Source organism: Carassius carassius, chromosome 18 (assembly GCF_963082965.1).
Source record: "Carassius carassius chromosome 18, fCarCar2.1, whole genome shotgun sequence".
Classification (NCBI taxonomy): Eukaryota; Metazoa; Chordata; class Actinopteri; order Cypriniformes; family Cyprinidae; genus Carassius; species Carassius carassius.
In genome coordinates, this window is record NC_081772.1 from 8,227,904 (window position 1) to 8,247,440 (window position 19,537).

A 19,537-nucleotide genomic window follows, 5' to 3' on the forward strand; every position below is an offset into this window, starting at 1 on the left:
TTCTGTATGCATTAGTTCTCTACATTAATAAACACTCATCATTCACCATGAGGCTGACCAGTGGGCAAAAACAAGCACATGTCAGCCCTGGGCTTAAAGACTCCTATTGCAACAGATGTTGTGAATGAGAAAAGGAAGACTTTTTACGTCTTTTCTGTGGTTCAATAAAGCATCTTTTTTCTAAAGCAGAATTTCACAAACTCTCCCTTTTCAAACCCCTTTTACCCCTATAGTCTATAGTTGGGGATCTCACAGTGTGCATGTACTGAACAGGTGGTCTCTATGTTGACCCATCTGTCCGAGAGAGATCAGCTGTCCTGCAAACGTTGTCTTTATTACCCCTGAGTGTTTTTCTTCTAGATGGTTTCCTGTAGTCTGTGGGTTTGGGTGTGTGCTGAGGTTAGTGGGACATACTCTGCACCTGCATTATCTACTACTTATCTAGACTAATGGGTGGTGTTGGCGCAGTGGATAAGACACATGCCTTTGGTGTGAGAGACCCGGGTTTGAATCTACTGTGAGACACCAATGTGTCCCTGAGCAAGACCCTTAACCCCTAGTTGCTCCAGAGGCGTGCGACCTCTGACATATATAGCAATTGTAAGTTGCTTTGGATAAAAAGCATCAGCTAAATGAATGAATGTAAATCTAACAGAGGCGCATGTTTACATGCGCTCCACCCCTTCAGGGTGCACCATTCTGAGGATAAAAAGAGAAAGGGCAGATTGCTATATATTTTATAAATTGAGTGAATCTTAAATTAAAAAAATTGCATTGAGATTTTTTTTTCACAATATCCTGCAATTCCATAACCATAATGCAAAAGTAAATAAAATAATAATAATAAATACAACAAATACATTTTTCTACTCATACTACAAAAATCTATTAAAATAATTCTACACTATTATTTACTACTGTTAACTATAATAATGCATTAGTATTTGTAATTTATGCAGATTAGTATTAGTAATAGGAATTAACCAAAAGTGGGGTGCAAAATACAAGACATTTTAGTAGTGGCAGTTTTTGTAGTATAATATATATATATATGAAAGCTTTAACAGTCCTTAAAAAAAAAGCTTAATTTTCTCAAATTTAATCATCTCCTTTAATGGTTTACCAACATTGACATATGAGCATTGAAGGTTGTAAAACAGCTGAACATACTTTTTTGTCTGTCTTTGTGTCAATCCCAAACACACTCACACCAGTGGGTGAAACAGGTGAGTCTCAGTCAGCATCAGACAGCCGGGCCTTCCCTTTCATTAGGCCATCAACAGCAGAACCTTCTCACACCTGTTAGCACTCCCAGAGAGGGTTAATAGAGGGTTAATAAAGACTAACATGAGTCATGGACAGATGCATAGAATGATCCAGAGTGTTTACCAGTACATGCTAGTTGTTGTTTGTCAGACGTCCAGTATTTTGTCTTTACGATGCATTTGCTTGCACTTGATCAGATTTCCACTGGTTCAGTTAACATAGTCATTACAACTACCGTCACACATCTATATGTGTTGCCGGTCCTCTGGGCTGTTTAGAGGACAGTGCAGTTTCCCTTCTTCTGTTGGCCAGTGGCGGCACATTAAAAATTTGGAGTAGTTTCATTGCAGCATCCAGTCTGACTGTGTTGTGCTGTCAGAATCTTAACTTCTCTTTTCCTTCTTCTCTTCACCCCCCAGTCCTCCCACCCTCGTGGCACGTGGCCAGCCCTGGAGTGAATATGTGAAGAATTTATCTGCTTCTCTCTCTCTTTTCTCACTTGATCAATGTTCTCTCCGCTGTCCGCGAGGGAATACAGTGCTCAGCACAGAGCGAAGGAAGAGCGCTAGAACCATAGCTAATCAGCTCATAATTAATAGAAAGAAATGAGGATTTAAGAGGAATGAGATTGTGATAGGGTTCCTCACGTGGTCTTGACACGTTCCGCTAATCAAGAGTGCTGTTTTTTTCCCCTATTCTTTTGGTTTATTTTATGATTTTAAAATACTAATAACAATACTAGTAATAATACAGGTTGTTATTCATTTATGCAACAATATATTATAAAACAAAGCAATATGTATTTTTATTAAAAATCTTAATAAATGTAAAATACTGAATTTTTTTTTTTTTTTGAATGCTCTGAAGTGATTAGTGGAGATTAATTTAATTTCTTTGTTGGTCTATAGTTAGGTTGGGTAATCTAGGGCACTGAGAGATAAAGTTAACATCAGTGTTTCTGTCTTGAAGGGAACAGATTTCTATTTCCAGTCACATATGTAACAAAAAAACCCTCTGAAAAGTCTGTAAAGGAGTGAGATGGTGTAATTTTGAAATCAATTACTATTGAAATCAAGTACATACTCCATACGGTCAGAGAGAAAAAGGCAAATGGTTCCACTGAGGAATTTTTCTTTTCAGATGGTTTGAAAATGCTCCGGCTGCAGTCTTGCTGAAAACCCCCCTAAGCAGACTCTTTGGCGGACGTGAGAGTCTGGGATGACTTTAAGAGCCGTGCAGCACACAGCGTGATTAACTACAGCTTGCCCGTTAAAGCCGTAGAGCTGTTGAATGACTGGATACACTATTTTTTTTTTTTTAACTCTACATAGAACACTTTGATATAACTTCATAATACTTCATTTATGAAGATACATTTCCTCATATTACTGAATATTCATCAAATAAATACCAGAGGATGAATGGATCAATTACAATATTAATATAAATTGCAAAGATAATCTTTAGACTTATCATATATATATATATATATATATATATATATAATTTTTTTTTTTTTTACTATCATCCCTATGCACTAGACATGGATAATTGACCTGTATGTAGCACTAAACCGAGGGAGGCTATTAGGTCTTGAGTGAATACAGTTTTCAGCTGTCCCAGGATGGCAGCGTGTGCTAGCATAGGGCCAGGCTGGAGTCACATGGCCGTGGCTGGCTTCTGCCTCATAATTAATGTCCTGCAGCCAGTTGGGATTTAATTAAGACAACTGCTGCCAGATCAGTTAGCATTATTGTCAAATGTGCCTTGGCTCACACTCTTGTCTTGTTTTAGTATGATCTGAATGATATTTGTTTGCCCTCTTGAGTGGTATCTGGATACACACCTCAACAAAGAGTCTATATTCTACACATTTGTAGCTGCTTATTTTTTATCTGAAGTCACTTGTAAAGTTAGTCAAGGTTTCTTGCACCACAAGCAGTTTTGTGTAACCTTTCTAACAATTAAACTTAAACAGGCTGTTGTTCATTGCAGTTTTGGGGATCAGTAGACTTCCAAAACATTCCTCACGCACAACTTTTGAAAGCTGGTGTGTACGTATACGATTTCTGTTAAGACTGACTAAACTCAGTATTCTGATGTTGTTCACACTCTTTAATCATAACTGAATCAAGTCTACATGTTTTTTTTCTCTTAGTTTGTTGATTCTGTGTGGTTGAAGTGTGCTGTGCTGCTTTTGTATTCCGCATCAGTTTTTGCGCCCCATGACTGATAGCCTGAAGAGATGGAAAGTATGCAGTGAATTTATTATTTTTATTTTTTTCCTCCTCTTTGGAGTAGCCTCAGCTGATGAGCTCAACAATCCATATCACTTCAAGTTCCAGCTCTGAGTGGAATGTAGAGAACCACATGCATCCAGATCTCTGACTGCAGAGTTATTCTCTGAGTGAAAAATGGAGAGCAGGGGGTTAACTTAAGGCAGCTTAAAAGGGAGCATGACTCATCACGCACTGATTGCCATGTTTGGAACCCGGAGCAGCTCGCTCTCACCTCCATGTGGACTTGATTACCTCAGTGAAAACGGGAGAGAAAGATTCAAACACATCCCTGGACTCGGAGGGGTATTAATGAGAACATTATTTCAGGACAGGTTGCTTCAGAGTTTATTTTTAGGGAGATGACCGCTCTGATTTTGTTATAGTTGTGACTTAAACATGCAAAAAAAAAGGTAGTTGGTTGCAATTAGTTTGCTAGTTTGGGCTTTATCTGTTAGTTGGTTAGATATTTATTTAGATTAATGTATTTTATCATAATTAATTAGGTACATAACATATAAGCTAGATACAGTCAACACTATGGTACAGTGCTATGCCATACCATTAACATGATTACAGAATTCAGTTGCACATGCCAGATGCACTTTTGTGTTATGGCTCATTATCATACATCAGGCAATCTACTGCTTAGTCTCATTTATATTTTATTTATACAAGTGATACTGTTTATATCCATTTTGTAATAGATTGCAAAATCTGTTTTTGCTAAAATCTTAAACCATAAACTACCTCTCAGTATGTTTACTGGTCAGTGACCACTCATGTACACCATTTAGATCAAACCAACAGTGAAGTTTGCTGTCTGTATTGGTTTCATGTGTGTTTAAAAGGAGTATTCATGTTGGATGACGATGATGATGTGTTAGAAAGTAGGATAGATGATTCCCATCTCATGGATATCAGTGTGTATTCCTCTGTATTCTTATATAATAATGTTTTAAGGAATTCTAATCCTGGAGACCTGTAAAGTGCCAAAAGAATCCACTGCACACAGTCAATGCAATGTATAAGTTTTATGGTCCAGAACAATCAATATGCTAATGTGTACTTGATCAATGGATCTGTTGTCCTGAGTTTACCGAGTAACTAGCTCCCCGAAGCTCAACCCAGTATGCTCTTGGTCTTTGTTAGGGTGGTATTTGTAGTATTGTAGCTTTTCTTACAGTGACGCCTAATGTAACATTTGTTTGTTATAAATAATCTTCAGAAGAATCCACAAAATAAACAAGAAATGGTGTAACTTCAGTTTATACAGTATTTATTGGATAATTAAAAGAAATAGACATGTCACATGTGATTTAAATGTGTGTGTGTGTGTGTGTGTGTGTATATATATATATATATATATATTACGTTACGTCACTCTCCACCCCATGTGTTCAAATCGCTCCAAGCCGGTGTCATTCATTTGTGCTCGGTATGTGCTGGTTTGTGACGTTAAAACAAACAGTCTATCTATTTTCCCTTCGCAGATTTAACAATTTTAATTCTGGAGCTGTGACGTCACTCTCCAGCCCTTTTAGTCTAAATCGCATTTAAACGGTGTCATTCATTTGTGCTCGGTTTGTGCCCATTTGTGCTGTTAAAATTAACATTCTATCTATATCCCCTCCTTTAGAAATAACAAATATAATTTGGGGCAGTTATGTCACTCTCCACCCCACCTCATCTAAATCGCACCAAACCGGTCTTTCATTTGTGCTCTATTTGTGCCGGTTTGTGCCATTGAAAGAAACACTGCAACTACGATCCCCTCTTAAACATAAAAAAACCCTTTAAGTTCACTTACATAACGGTCCACTCCATATGGTCCAAATCTTTGCAAAACGGTGCCGCTCGTTTGTGCTCTATTTGTGCGGTTAGGATAAGCATTGTATCTTGTCCTCTTCCCTAGAAACACTTTGGATTCTGGAAAGTGATGTCACTCTCCACCACATGCCGTCCAAATCGCCCCAAACCGGTGTCTTTCGTTTGTGCTCAATTTGTGCTGTTTTGTGCCGTAGAAAGAACCATCATAAATTATTCCATTCTTTAGTTTAGACATCACAAAATCTTTGGAGGAGAGGTTGATTCTGTGAAGTTGACCCCCCACCCAACGCAAAACGTCAGCAAAATAGACTCAATCGTTTGTGCTCTGTTTGTGCTGTAAAAAATTGTTTGTGCCAATTGAGCACAAACAAAATGCACCGGTTTGTGCCGATTTGGAAGGCATGGGGTTGCCATAGATTCACTTTCCGAAGAGGACAAGATACAATGTTTATCGTAACAGCACAAATCGAGCACAATCGAGCGGCACCATTTTGCAACGATTTGGACCATATGTGGTGGACGGTTATGTAAGTGAACTTAAAAAGTTTTTTTATGTTTAAGAGGGGATCGTAGTTGCAGTGTTCCTTTCAACGGCACAAACAAGCACAAATCAAGCATAAACGAATAGATAGAATGTTAATTTAGATAGAATGTTAACGTTTAAGCACAAACAAACGACACCGTTTAAATGCGATATAGACTAAATGGGGCGGAGAGTGACGTCACAGCTCCAGAATTAAAATTGCTATATCTGCGAAGGGAAAATGGATAGACTGTTTGTTTTAACGGCACAAATGAATGACACCGGCTTGGAGCGATTTGAACGACATGCGGTGGAGAGTGACATAACGCAACCAAAAAAATTATGTTCAATATCTCAACAACAAAACCAGCACAAACTTTAGTTTTTACGGCACAAACGCAGCACAAACGAATGGCATAGTTTTGGAGATTATTTCCTTTTATGGGGTGCCAACTTCATGGAGGTCTATTACTGGGATGAAAAATTACTTGGACCTTGATATAGGATTTTGTCATACGTCCACCCTTACCATCTGTTATTGGCCCAGCTGTTAGGCCTCATCTTTTTCCATGACTTTTCTCTCCTCTGTCCAAACATTTCCTACATGATATTAAAAGATTTAAGGATTATGGGCTTAGCGTCACTGAAGCGCTAAATCCTGCTTTTGCCAGTTGAAATCTGTTAGTAAGCTGAGTGACAGAGCACCGAGAGCGACCTGGGTTTTTTTAGTTGACCAGGTCAAGAGCAGAGGCTTCACAGCAAAAGAAAAACATATGATTTTGTTTCAGTGTCATAAGGCTATCCTGTTTGATCCAGATATTCTTTGCTTGATTTCAAAATAAGTTAATTCATTAGGTATCATGAACTAACAATGAACTTTTCAGCATTTGTGTACACAATAATGTTTATTTTTAAATACGCAAATGTTTGTTGTTAAAGAGATGGTTCACTCTAAAATGAAAATTGCCTCACCTTTTTTGCTCACCCTTGAGTCATTCCAAAATGGAATGAATTACTTTTTTCTGTAGAGCAAAAGAAGATATTTTGAGATCATTAGTAACCAAAACTGTTGGGTTACCAACATTCTTCAATATGTCCTCTTCTATCTTTATCACACAGGCTTGGAATGACATGAGAGTGAGTAAATATTAATAATGACAGTATTTTAAATTTTTTTCCCGATGTTAAGTCGTAGTACATTAGCATGCAGTCATTTATAGAACTTTAAATGTTAAGTGTTTTAGGATATGCAAAATGACATGTACGCAAGATGAAAAATGCTGTAAAGTATAGTTCAATATTTCATAATAATGCATGAACTAATGATATCAAATTAAACCTTATTGTAACTGTAAGGAGTTATTCGATTATCTAATGCATAAGGCAAATATCTCTGATGTAAATTTGTTAACAGAGAATGTTTTATTTTCCATTAGAATATTGACCGGATTCCATGTAACAGCAGCTCTCTGTGCTTTATGATACAGAAAGAAAAGTGCATGTGAAAGCGGTGTCCATCATTGTATAGAGATCAGAATCCTGATGGCCAGAGGCTGCTGTAGTATTTCCTGAGAAACTGAGTGTAGAGATGAATACTCAGCACTTTGTCAATAACTAGACGCAAGTTTGGCAGCTGATACAAGAAGGCCACAGTCTGACGTGTATGTTTCTGCTCAGCAGATGAAAATTACTATTTTTCTATCTGGGACCAAATTGTTTGTTCAAAAATAGTGCACTGATATGTTTTATTTATTTATTTTCGTACAAAGCTGCGCCAGTAAAACCTAGTGGTGTCACCATTGGTTGTTTGCTTGTCACATTATTTAGAGCAATGGTTACACTTGGTGAGACATGTTTGGCAACATTTACAAGCACAAAGACAAAAACTGCATATTACAAATGGTCTTTACTTTCACGTTGTTGTAGCAACACCCTGTCACTAACAAACAACTCCTTGCCACAGAGGGTTTTATTTGAGAATTCAGATCAAACTCTGCCAGACTGCATGCTTGAATCATTGTTTTGCTCCTCAGTTCCTCAATAATGACATACAGGCCCTTGCTGTGGTTGCTACTATGGGATTTCTCCCAGGCTTTACTTGCTATGTGAAACGCCACAAAATCTCTCTACTCTTCCAAACCAGAGGTGGAGAAACTAACTTTGGCTTCTGACTTTAAATGTTTCGCCCAAATCCCAGATAGTCTGAGAACAGCAAAAGTTTTTGTTTCCTTTCAAGTCTATCAGTCCCATCTCTTCAGATGGATGGACGGGGCCAAGTCACCATAGAGACAAGTTCAACAAAGATATAGGGTTGTCCATATTTTCAGGGATCTTTTTAATAGTAGCCCTCTGTTTGGATCCCAACTCATTCAGACTTGTAGTTTGGTTTCAGTGGCCTGTGCGTTCTCTTTCGAGGATTGGATTTCACCACAGAGCTCCTCTCCATGGTAACTTTAGAAAAGCCTCCACAGGCTGAAGGACTAACCCCTTGCCTGCCATTTACATCACTACCACATATACTGAAGTTACTTACTTGTGAGGGAAATAGACCTTAACGGTTGTGGACATATTTAGCCTCTTGTTTATTACCACTTGGAACATTTGAAAGCAAAGAGGAGTACTGCGCACCATTAAGAGTATAATTGAGAATGTCTTTTAAATTCCCACTCAGTTCCCGAATTTGAATTGAGGAAGAATATAAGAAGCAGAATTGTGATTTGAATTTGAAAGAAAAACTTACTGGGAAAAAACGATATATATATGAAAAATGCCAAATATTGACCGATATATCGGCCTTGGCTATATATATATATATATATATATATATATATATATATATATATATATATATAGGGATGCACCGGTTGACCGGCCATAAATCGGAACCTGCCGTTTTTTGCGTAAAATACGCGATCGGCAATCTGCTGGTTTTTGGTCTTTTTCCGGCCGATTTTTCCAGAAGTGCGCTCGCGTGCACAGACTACATTGTAATCGTTCGCCATGTCATTTTTTGTGGAAGAGTATTTCGAAATCTGTGCGCAGGACACAGGCAGCCGATCAGTACTGGAAATGCAGAGTTTCATGTCTGAGGCACAGATGGCAGGAAGCGATCAGCAGTTGTTGTACTGGCGCACAAATAAGAGTCCCTTTTCTGTGCACACTAAAGCTGCGCGAGGGTATACTGTACCGGTCCGCACCCTGAACACGAGTAGACTGTGAAGAGATGTTCAGATTAGTGATGTGTCGTTCGTGAACGAATCATTCTTTTTGAACGAATGTTTTAGGTGAACGAATCGTTCTCGTTCACGTAATCCACTATGGTGAACGAATACGGCCTTCAATTAACTAGTTTCATATGAGTCTGAACTAGATCTAGAGATTTTATTGTTTGTGAACGAAATGACTGAACTAATACCTATGTCGTTCGTGAATGAGTTGAATGATTTAGTACATCTCGTTCGTGAATGAAATTACTGAACTGATACACATGTCATTTGTGAACGAGCTGAATGAACGGATACATGTCGTTCGTGAATGAAATGAACTGGTACATAGCTTATCTCGTTCGTGAACAAAATGAATGAGAGTAAACCGGGTTAGTCTGCCATTTAGCATGTCAATCTTGGAAAATGCAAAGCGCAGTTATAGGCACTTTGCACATATGCTTGTTTTGATATTTAGCAACTCCACGTTTAATTCCCGATTTATAATATACAAACTGTCTGACCAAACAATTAAAATGCTAATTTGGCAAGAAAACCTTGTGCTTTGTTCATCTTAACAACTTAATTAGACTTTATATATTGAATGCGATTATACACACATTTTAATGAAGCCAGATCAGTTTTTGTAACAAGTGAATAACGTTCGTTGACTAAAGACATAACACATAATACACTCTTTTTTTGCCACCTGCTGGCATATTTTGTGTAATACGAAGAAATGATCACTGAACGAATCAGTGAACGATTCTGAACGAATCATTTTGGTGAACGAACTGAAAATGAACGAATCTCTAGAAAGAATCATAATTTCCACCACTAGTTCAGATCAACTTCTCACGTGTTGGATGAGAAACGAAACGGACTAAACTGTGACAAAACTGAAATGTTTTTTTTTTGTTGTTGTTTTTTTTTTTAATTAGAACTTGCATACACGTTTGAAAAGCCAGAAATAAACGTCAGTTCTGTATAGGATGATTATTTTTATTTTACCTTAAAATTACATAGACTTAATTTGATTTAAAAATCACCTGCTGTAGGTAATGATTCACATCTATATTTTTTTACTTGAGACAATAAGTTATTTATTTTTCATTGGCTCAAGTAAAAAAATATAGATGTGAATACCCAATTTTTTTAAAATTTTTTTTATTTTATTTATTTATTTTTTCATTGGATGAATGAAACACTTTGCATCTTTGTTTTATTCGCACCAACATTATTTGATTTTAACATTTTGGAAAATGTATTTATATAGCATACTTTTATTTAGTCTCACTGGTAAAGACCTTTTTTTTTTTTAAAACCAAATTCAAAAACTAAAATACTGAATGCTGATTAAGAAACCTCTTATTGAATGTGTGTTGATTGTGTTGTTTGGATTGTAGAATTATGCAGTTGTTGCCTTTAATTTCACATGGTTACAGTTAATCTTTTATTTAAGGCCAGTTCTCTGCAGTTTCAACCCAATTCAAAAACAAAAGCTAAAGGCTGATGTCTGTACCATCTATGTTTGTACTGAATGTAGGTTACTTACTGTGCAGTTACTGCTGTTAATTTCAGATGGTTACAGTTATTGTTTTCAATAGCCAAAAGCAAGTTTGGCCTATTAAATACCAAATATCTTGTTTATGCACACTTTCCTTCTTTCTTGTTTGTTGCTTAAAAGCTAAAAAAAGAAAATTGGAAATCGGTATCGGAATCGGCCATAAAAAATCATGATCGGTGCATCCCTATATATATATATATATATATATATATATATATATATATATATATATATATATATATATATATATATTGGTCGACCACGGGGGACCGATAAATAGAAAGGACAGATGGAACATTAGATAGCTACGAATGTATGAAATGACCAATAAATGGAACAGACAGACAGAATGATAGAATGAACAAACAAAAGACAGACTGACAGAAATTGTATTTAATCAATTAATCTTTCTGGACCAGTGTGGAAGAATATTTAGTTCCCTGAATGCAGTACATTGTATTACATTTCAGTAAATTCCTTTTTCTGTCAGTCCAGTTGAACTTCCCGTGCGGAGTGGCCATTTAAACTCAAATTCAAACTTATTAGGGAGCCAATTCTTAATTCATCATTCATGCTTGTTCGACTTAGTATATCATCCCATCTGAGTTTGCTTTAATAGACCGTAAATGAACTGTCAATGCTCTACCGCTCCAATTGGGAACAAATGAGAGACATGGGCCAAAAGATAGAAAAAAAACATCAGTGAGCTCATGCCACTCTTCAGTCAGCAGGTTTATTTTGGGAAGAGGGGCATTCTTGAGGGGACTGCCCAGCTTGCCTGATTTAGCCCTGAGGGAGGGGTCCTAATGGCGAAGCTTGTCCCAGCCTCATCTCTGAGTCCCACAGACCTGTCAGCTACGAGGACACCTCAGACTCCGAGGAATCTTTTGAGGAGAACAGGATTAGACAGGAGTAGGAAGACTCCTTGCGGGTGGAGGTTTGGAACACGCAGAAATGACACGTGACGTGTAAGTCCCCAAGAAAGTGGTCGATTGAGGCCCTCAAGATCTAGTGGACATGTAGAGGTTTTATTTTAAATGAATTCTGGATCTATCTGTAACATGATCATATGGAATAGTAATCATGCTTGATGTATTTACTGATAACTAATCTTGGTGTTCTCTGATGTCTGGGTAAAAATACTGTAGATACTGTACCCTCAGGCTTGTGCTGCTTAGGTTTTAAATTGAGGTAAAAGTGACTTGAGGTTATCGCAACAGCAAGTCAGTATTAAACTCAACCACCTTATTTTAAAGTTGGGATGAATGGAGGGACCAGCCTAATTATTTTGAGCCCAGAGATGGGTGTGGAGCACCAAAATAGAGAGCATTTATCAATGTGTGCCAAAGTTACAGTAGCTTATACAGTATGGACAGTATAATACTTGGATCAATGACATGACACTATAAATTAATTAGATATCATGAATTAACAATTATTATTATTATTATTCTTTATCATCATCATCATCATCATCCTCTTATTAGTAATTTTTATTTATTAATCTGATTATCAATTGTGGAATCTTTTATGGTTGGCCAAATGAAAGTCATTATGGTGTAATAAGGCACATTATATTTTTATAGTACACAGACCTTTCTTACTGGTAATGTGTTTGTCCTTACATGTGTAATGAATCAATGGATTCTAATAGTCTTCGTGGCGTGGTTTCTCCCCACACAGCCAGCTGGGTTTTGATGTTTTTGCGGAACTGTACTCCTGTGTTCAGCAATAAATTAGCAACTCACCAGCATGTGCCCTTAACAGATGGGGAGTGATGTTGCGTTTTTTTTTCTTTATTTCTTTTCCTCAGTGTCTATGTAAATTTGCTCAGCTGTGTAGTCAGGGACAGGTTTTTCTGTATACATCTCGAAAGAGATTATTCAGTATCACAGTATTGTGTGATTTGTAGGTTTTTCTTTGGCACTGCTGGGGCGGCAGTGGCTCAGTGGTTCATGTAGGTTGTCTACAAACCGGAAGGTTGGTGGTTTAATCCCCAGCTCCACCTGACCAAGCGTCGAGGTGTCCTTGAGCAAGACATCCAACCCCAGCTGCTCCCGACGAGCTGGATGGCGCCTTGAATGGCTGACACCGCAGTCGGTTTGTGAATGGGTGAATGTGAGGCAAATTGTAAAGTGCTTTGGATGGCCATATGGTCTGTTGAAAGCGCTATATAAATGCAGACCATTTACCATTTACTGTTGCCTTTTTGTCACTTGGGGTACTAAGCCACTTTTTTCTGTAAAGCTGTTTTGAAGTATAATGTGCATTGTGAAAAGCACTTTGCAAATACAACTTGTTTTCAACTTGATATTTGACAGTCATCTCTCTCAAAGTGGTTTCTGTTAGAGAAATTCTCACAGGTCTTGCATTTACAAGTGTTTACAAATTGTCCTGATGCTTTTGTTTGGTGTGTAATGTAGCTGCAAAAAAAATATTTTAAATTATTTTTATTTTTCCCTTTCACATTTTTGTTTAAGCTTCCATAGTACTGTAGCCGCACTGGGTTGTACATTATAGTTAACTCAAATGATATATAGGGAATTTTAATAATTAATCAGGAATATGATTAATATATATATCTCATATGACAGTTACATTAAAATTATTGAAGATGAAAAATAGGTCAATTGTATATATCAATAACTCATTACAAGGCACTGTAATTTACTCATTATATTCCATTCTTCATATCAATTATAGTGATATCTCTTACTGTAAATTACCGCAAATCAAACAGTGGTTTGTCCAGCAAACGGCCGTAAGATTAACTTATCAACTTTCAATAAAGTTATCACTTCTTATAATTCAAGGAAAAATATTCTCTGGCCATGAAAACATTATCCTATCATTATGAATTTCGGTTACTAAAAAGTAAAGAGCTTGTAGCTAAAGATCAGACATTTCATTGACTCGTGATGTGAGCATTTCAGACAGAGGCAATCATGAATATATATTGGTTTTTAATAATTGAACTAATAATACATCAAACTACAAATCACACAGAGTAAATACGCGTACGACAATACAGACAGTAACTTTGTACAAGACATAACGGAATCCAAATGAGGGAGAGAGAGAGAGAGAGAGAGAATGAGTGAGAGGATGAGAGAGGTGAGAGAATAGGCGCGGTCACAGAATTATGCTCAGTTATGCAAACTCACAGACAGTAACCCTTGAAAGACAACAACGAATCAAATCACCTTGAAAAGGTAATAGACAAACTTTAAGCCATTTACCATAGAGAATGGTACTTGCATGTGGTCTCTTTATGACTCGCCAGACCAGCGTGAGTGTGAGCATGGTCCTTTGTAGCTAGGCGTGTTCTTTCGTGTCTTCCGGGGCTGCTGCGGAATCGCGCGATATTTGAAAGGTCCAACAAACATAATGATTCCAGAATTCATCTTCCTCGTGTAGAGAGGAACTTAGTAAGTAAAAGAAATGAAACAACGGAGATGAAAGCTCCCAAAGGAGCCATGAGAACGGCTGTTCTCTCAGCCGCCGTGCTGAGACCAACGGCAATAGGAGAGCGGACCAAGAGCGCAAAGAAGAGCAAGAAGAACAAGCAAAAAAAAGACCGGGAGGAACTTCCTGGGTCAGTTCTTATGGCTTGACTGGTTCACGCCTTTTTTGCGTGAACAACCAATGAACGTCCGCGATCTGAAGCGGGAAAAACGTTCCTTTGTCTCTGGGGAACCACCCACTCTAACAAGTTGTGGCTTATCAGATTTCAGCAGTGATATTCTAGCAAGTTCGTAATTCCAGATTAATACATTTTACACACCTTTCCTATAGGTGGATAGTTTGGTCACAACATGACGATTCCACAGCCACCAAAAATGACATATATAACTGATAGAAACACGACATTACATTCATATGCAGAATTACACGCATTAAAATTTTGATTAACACACGATAAATTGTAGATACTCCAATTTTTGATTATGGAAAACATCTAATGCACCATAAAAAGCAATACTCAATACATTTAGAATACATTGAGAAAAGGTACCAGTTTAGAATACATTGAGAAAAGGTACCAGTGATCTGGCTTTGCTGTTCTGTCAGTTAGGTCATAAAGTTTTACGACCTGGTCAGTGGGGTAGGGTTACAGAATCATGACTCTTTGTGAGAACATTCATTCCAAAAACACTTCCCATTTACAAGTCAGCAATTTATAATCCTCGCATAACAGGATTAACCACTTTATCAACACACAAACCTATTCAAAATACATATTATTAAGGACTTACATAAAGAGCGTAAAGAAAAGTTTATTTGTGTGTGTGTGCTTATGTGTGTGTTGTGGAATGTTTCGTTTCTCCTTTGAGGCTGCTCACGTGACTGTGGAATTTCTCGTCCAGAGTGTCGTAAATAATTTAAATCCAGCCAGGCTGGCGCCAGGCATTTAGTTTAGAGAGAGTTGGTTTTATATGCCAGAATTCAAAATCTACAAGCTTTGGGTTTGCATTGTTTTAGATGATTCACCGTGATTCATTAGTTCAGAACCAATGAATCGATGAACTGCATATCCGCTACAGTACTTTGATTTCCTTGTTTTACCTATAGACCATCTGTTGAATTAGTTGGTGGATTTACTTATTGAAGAGTCAACGAACGTTATCACGAGCATTGTAATGTTTGAAGTGGATATATATGGAAGGGAAATCCTCCTTGAAAATATATATTTTGTATATTTCTTCTGTCTGTGTGCTTAAATATTTTGAAATTATGTGTGCTATCTTTGGTAGATTATTTCTTGGCTTTGTGATATTATATAATAGGATTCAGCTGCATTTATTTATATATGCTAACAAGGATCTAAATATAAAATCTGTTGGTTTACTGTTTAACACACTGATGCAGCAGGCATCTGGCATGCAGTCATTATAGTTTGCAGAGCTGATTGAAGTGATTGCTGAATAAGTCACCTGGAGCCGCCGTATGTGTTTGTTTGGGAGATTGATGCTCCGTATGCGTCTGTGTGTCTGTGCTGCAGTAAATCATTAGCAATTCCATGTCTGTCCTCCTCGGTCTAATCCAGTATCTTTCTACCCCTCAGCATAGCTGGCATCCCAGTGCAGACGTCTGTAAGGTTAACATCTCAACTCGTGAACTCTCATATTTTTGCTATTAAATGGATAGGTCATGAAATTTTCATTTTTGGGTGTACAATCTATTTAAGTCGCAAATACTGTGGCTCTGTACACAAAACCCTAGTGTTTGGGGAAGAACGAGTGAATTTGTTCAGTGCCGCAGTACTTCCCTCCATTTGTTATTCTGAGGATGATGTGTGGTACTGATCTGGGGATTTTTCTGCCTGTCTGCTTCTGAGAGTGCAGAGAAAAAAGGAGCCCTGTGTAGGGCTGTTGCGATAACCGCAATATTGTAATACCGCGCTATTGACAAGCAAACCGCAGAGGAAAGATGGCAACCGCAGTGTTCAGTTTTTTTTGTTTTTTTTTTAATGAGGCTGTGGCCTTATTGTTTTTTTTTCAATTTGTCACTGTGCATTCAATGTTAAATAAATTAATGATACAATATGGTAATGACTGTAATTTTCTCGCGAGCCGTTGTAGCTTTATGGTGCTTCGTTTGTTTTGAATAGGCCGACTGAAACGATGGGAGACGCTCGATCTCGTCCCAAAACCTAATGTCACGTCGCCAGTTTGGGAACATTTTGGCTTTCAACCCAATGAAAAGGACGAGCCAGCAAATATAGATGAGCCTATATGCAAAATATGCTGCAAAAAAGGTTCCTGTGACGCGGCAATACATCTAATTTGAGGTCATCTGGACATTCTAAAACGTTTAACGGGAAAAACGCTTAACGTGGTTTAATGTACCAATACAGTGATATTAACAGACCAAACTCACTAAACATCATATTAATAAAGTATATTATCTACAAAAAATCAGATGATCCCTGAATATGAATTCAATGCGTTTAATAACACGTTAAGCATTTTCCTCTCATAGAAAACCATCATAAGGCTTAACGTGTTATTAAAGTGTAACTAAACCCCTGCTCAGAGCCTGACTCCACCCACTGACAATATTTGAAAAATGCTGAAAAGTGGGCAGATCACAGCGGAGATAGAGGTGACGAACCTAGGGCGGGGCTGAGCGAGTGCGGCGTGATCCTGAGACTCGCAGTGACTGATTGATTGACAGCTGCTGTCAGAGACGCTAAAATGGAGAGTGACTGTAGTGATGCAAGTAGCTTTGCAACAGAGCGATCATTTGAAGTAGAGGACTTTTCTCCCCCACTTTTACCTGTAGTGGAGGATGTCGCAGTGTCTGTGGCCTGAGCCATATCAATTCGAGCCGCTGGCTCAAACTGCGGTCTTAACTCCCTCACCGCATCGCTTTTCAGCGCGAGCTGTGTGGAGAAGCCCATTTCCACCTCCATTGCGTTGGAGAAGCAATCCCGTGTAAAACGCAGTTTGCACACTCGAGCTCTAGGCGGGAACTCATGGTCTTCCAGGCCAAATGCATGCAACCACTGGCGCTTAATTTTAAAGTCTGCTGGAAAACTATGCAGTCCAGCAGTGCTGTCGCAACCAGTAACACACCTCCGTACCATCCTGACCACTGTACTAAATACAGATAAATCTACTCTAACTTGAAGATCTAAATAACTATATAATTGCTATGCTAAATAGATGCTATATTAGTCTATCCTGATCGTTACCAATACTCGCAATTCCAGCTCCTGACTCACTAAAGTGATTTTGATGGTTTTATACTGCCAAGGGCGTGGTAGCTCATACCAAGGGGCGTGGTGAGCTGGAAACCGCTTACGTCACCTGCCACCGCTTACGTCACTTGCCACCGCAACATCCAATAGGAAAAATCAACTGCAGTAGCCACCGTTCAACCTGAAGAGGGCAGCACTCACACGTTTTTACACCATATATTGTAGAATTAAAACACTTTATACTCAAATGTCAAAAAAGTTACTCGAATCAATGAACAGCACTAATAAAGCCCCATTCTTATAGATCATTAACTAAAAAAAGTTGGTTTAGGGTTTAGTTACTCTTTAAACGACTTGCATTCATATTCAGGGATCATCTGTTTTTTTTTGTTTTGTTTTTTGTACATCGTATACTACTTTATTAGTATAATGTTTAGTGAGTTTGGTTTTTAAAAATCACTGTTTGGTACATTAAGCCACATTAAGCATTTTCTTATAACGGTTTTCTATGGGAGGAAAAGGCTTAACGTGTTATTAAACGAGTTGCATTCATATTCAGGGCTCATCTGATTTTTTTATAGATAGTATACTTTATTAGTATGATTTTTAGTGAGTTTGGTCTGTTAATATCACTGTCTTAGTACATTAAGCCATGTTAAGCGTTTTAGAGTGTCCCCTGTCATCCAGCGCAGCTGCCCCCTCAAGCATCAGATCGCGGATCAACATCAAAAAGAACAGCTGAGACCGGCCGACAGTTATGAGTAGCTGAAGCCTTTGCGAAATCTGTAAAATACAGCCGTGAAAGTAACAGGCATACCTGCTGAAGTCACGGACAACCTCTGCATCAGTGCGCGTGAGTATGAACAACTCTAAAACTATGCACAAAGTAATGATGAATCAGTATGACATTTTGACTTTTTATCATGCTGTTTATTAGTGATCATATATGGTAATCTGTTGGTGAGCTCTTAACCTTTTGTAAGCTTTTCCCTATAAGTGTTGGTGTGAGAACTCTGCTGTCAGCACTATTCTGAGCTCTGTTTAGTCTAAGGCTGGATGAGTGTATCCTCACTACTTGAGATGATTCATGGCCTTTCTACTGCTAGGAGATATACTGTTGAATTGACTTCATAGGAATTCAAGTTATAACTCCAATTCAAAAAAAGTCTTGTGTAAAGCAATCGTCAAAACCATGAATAAGCTGCAAGATTAAATTAATGCTTCATGCCTATTGTAGCATTGCGTAAAGATTTTTCATATGACATCGAGATGGTTTGAGTGCTCTTTGATGTCCTGCTTGGAGCCAGACCCTAGCAGTCAGTCAGTCTGTCTTTTTCTGCTGTCACAAGTATTAGAATATAGCTGCATCCTGGCAGGTTGTTGCTAGGGGCAGGATAGAGTGCTTGCATATGTTAAGGCATTCACATGGTTTTGCATTTCAGATTTGAGCAGCTAAAGATTTGGATCACAGTTAAAGTTTTTAAAATGTATTGATTTATAATAATATTTATTTTTAATTACTACATTAATACCCAGTGCATTTTTTATATTTGTTATATTAGATTTTTTAAATACAATTTTACTCAGTCCAGATTTCCAATTTTTTTTATTGTTATTAATTAACTAATAATTTATATATATATTTTTTTATTGCCACAGTATGAATTGCTATAAAACTATTGATTTGGTTGGAATCACGCTGACCAAGTCTTATCGTCATATTGCTGCATTATTATATATTAAAGTTATTGAGTCTAGTCATTGATTTAGCAAATATTTAAATCCCAAATAACACAATAGTGCTAATATTTTCAGGTCAAACCAACACACTATTATTTTGGAGCCTTATTTTATGTGTCCATCTTTAAGTAATAAAGAGAACTTATGGCACTTTTCAACTCCATGGTATGACTCGTCTCGGCACGGCTCGGCTCGGCTCGGCTAGCATTTCCACTCCAGTTTAGTATTGCTTTAGAGAAGGCGGGATTATTCACATCTCGGTGGGGCCGAGAGAATGGAGCGAGGCTGGTGGAGTCAATGAGAATGAGCGACACCTGCCCCACTCACCGGTATTGAGTCCTGCGGAGGAGCTCCAGAAGGATAAAAGGAACGACAGTGAAGGACGAGGGAGGACCAGGCCTGGGTTTTATTTTGTGTTTTGGTTTGTGC

The 19,537-nt window shown here is 37.9% G+C and overlaps 1 protein-coding gene across 8 annotated transcripts in view; it reads left to right on the forward strand.

The window, feature by feature from the left end:
* enah (ENAH actin regulator) overlaps positions 1–19,537 on the forward strand; it is a 93,349-nt gene that overhangs the window by 8,830 nt on the left and 64,982 nt on the right. Inside the window, exon 1 of one of the 8 annotated variants that reach the window (XM_059498439.1) lies at positions 11,479–11,633. The exons of the other annotated variants lie outside the window; for them this stretch is intronic. Coding sequence (XP_059354422.1) covers positions 11,620–11,633 — 14 coding nt within the window. The 5' untranslated portion in view covers positions 11,479–11,619. Of the gene's footprint in view, positions 1–11,478; positions 11,634–19,537 lie in introns of those variants that run through there. 8 annotated transcript variants of the gene reach the window in all.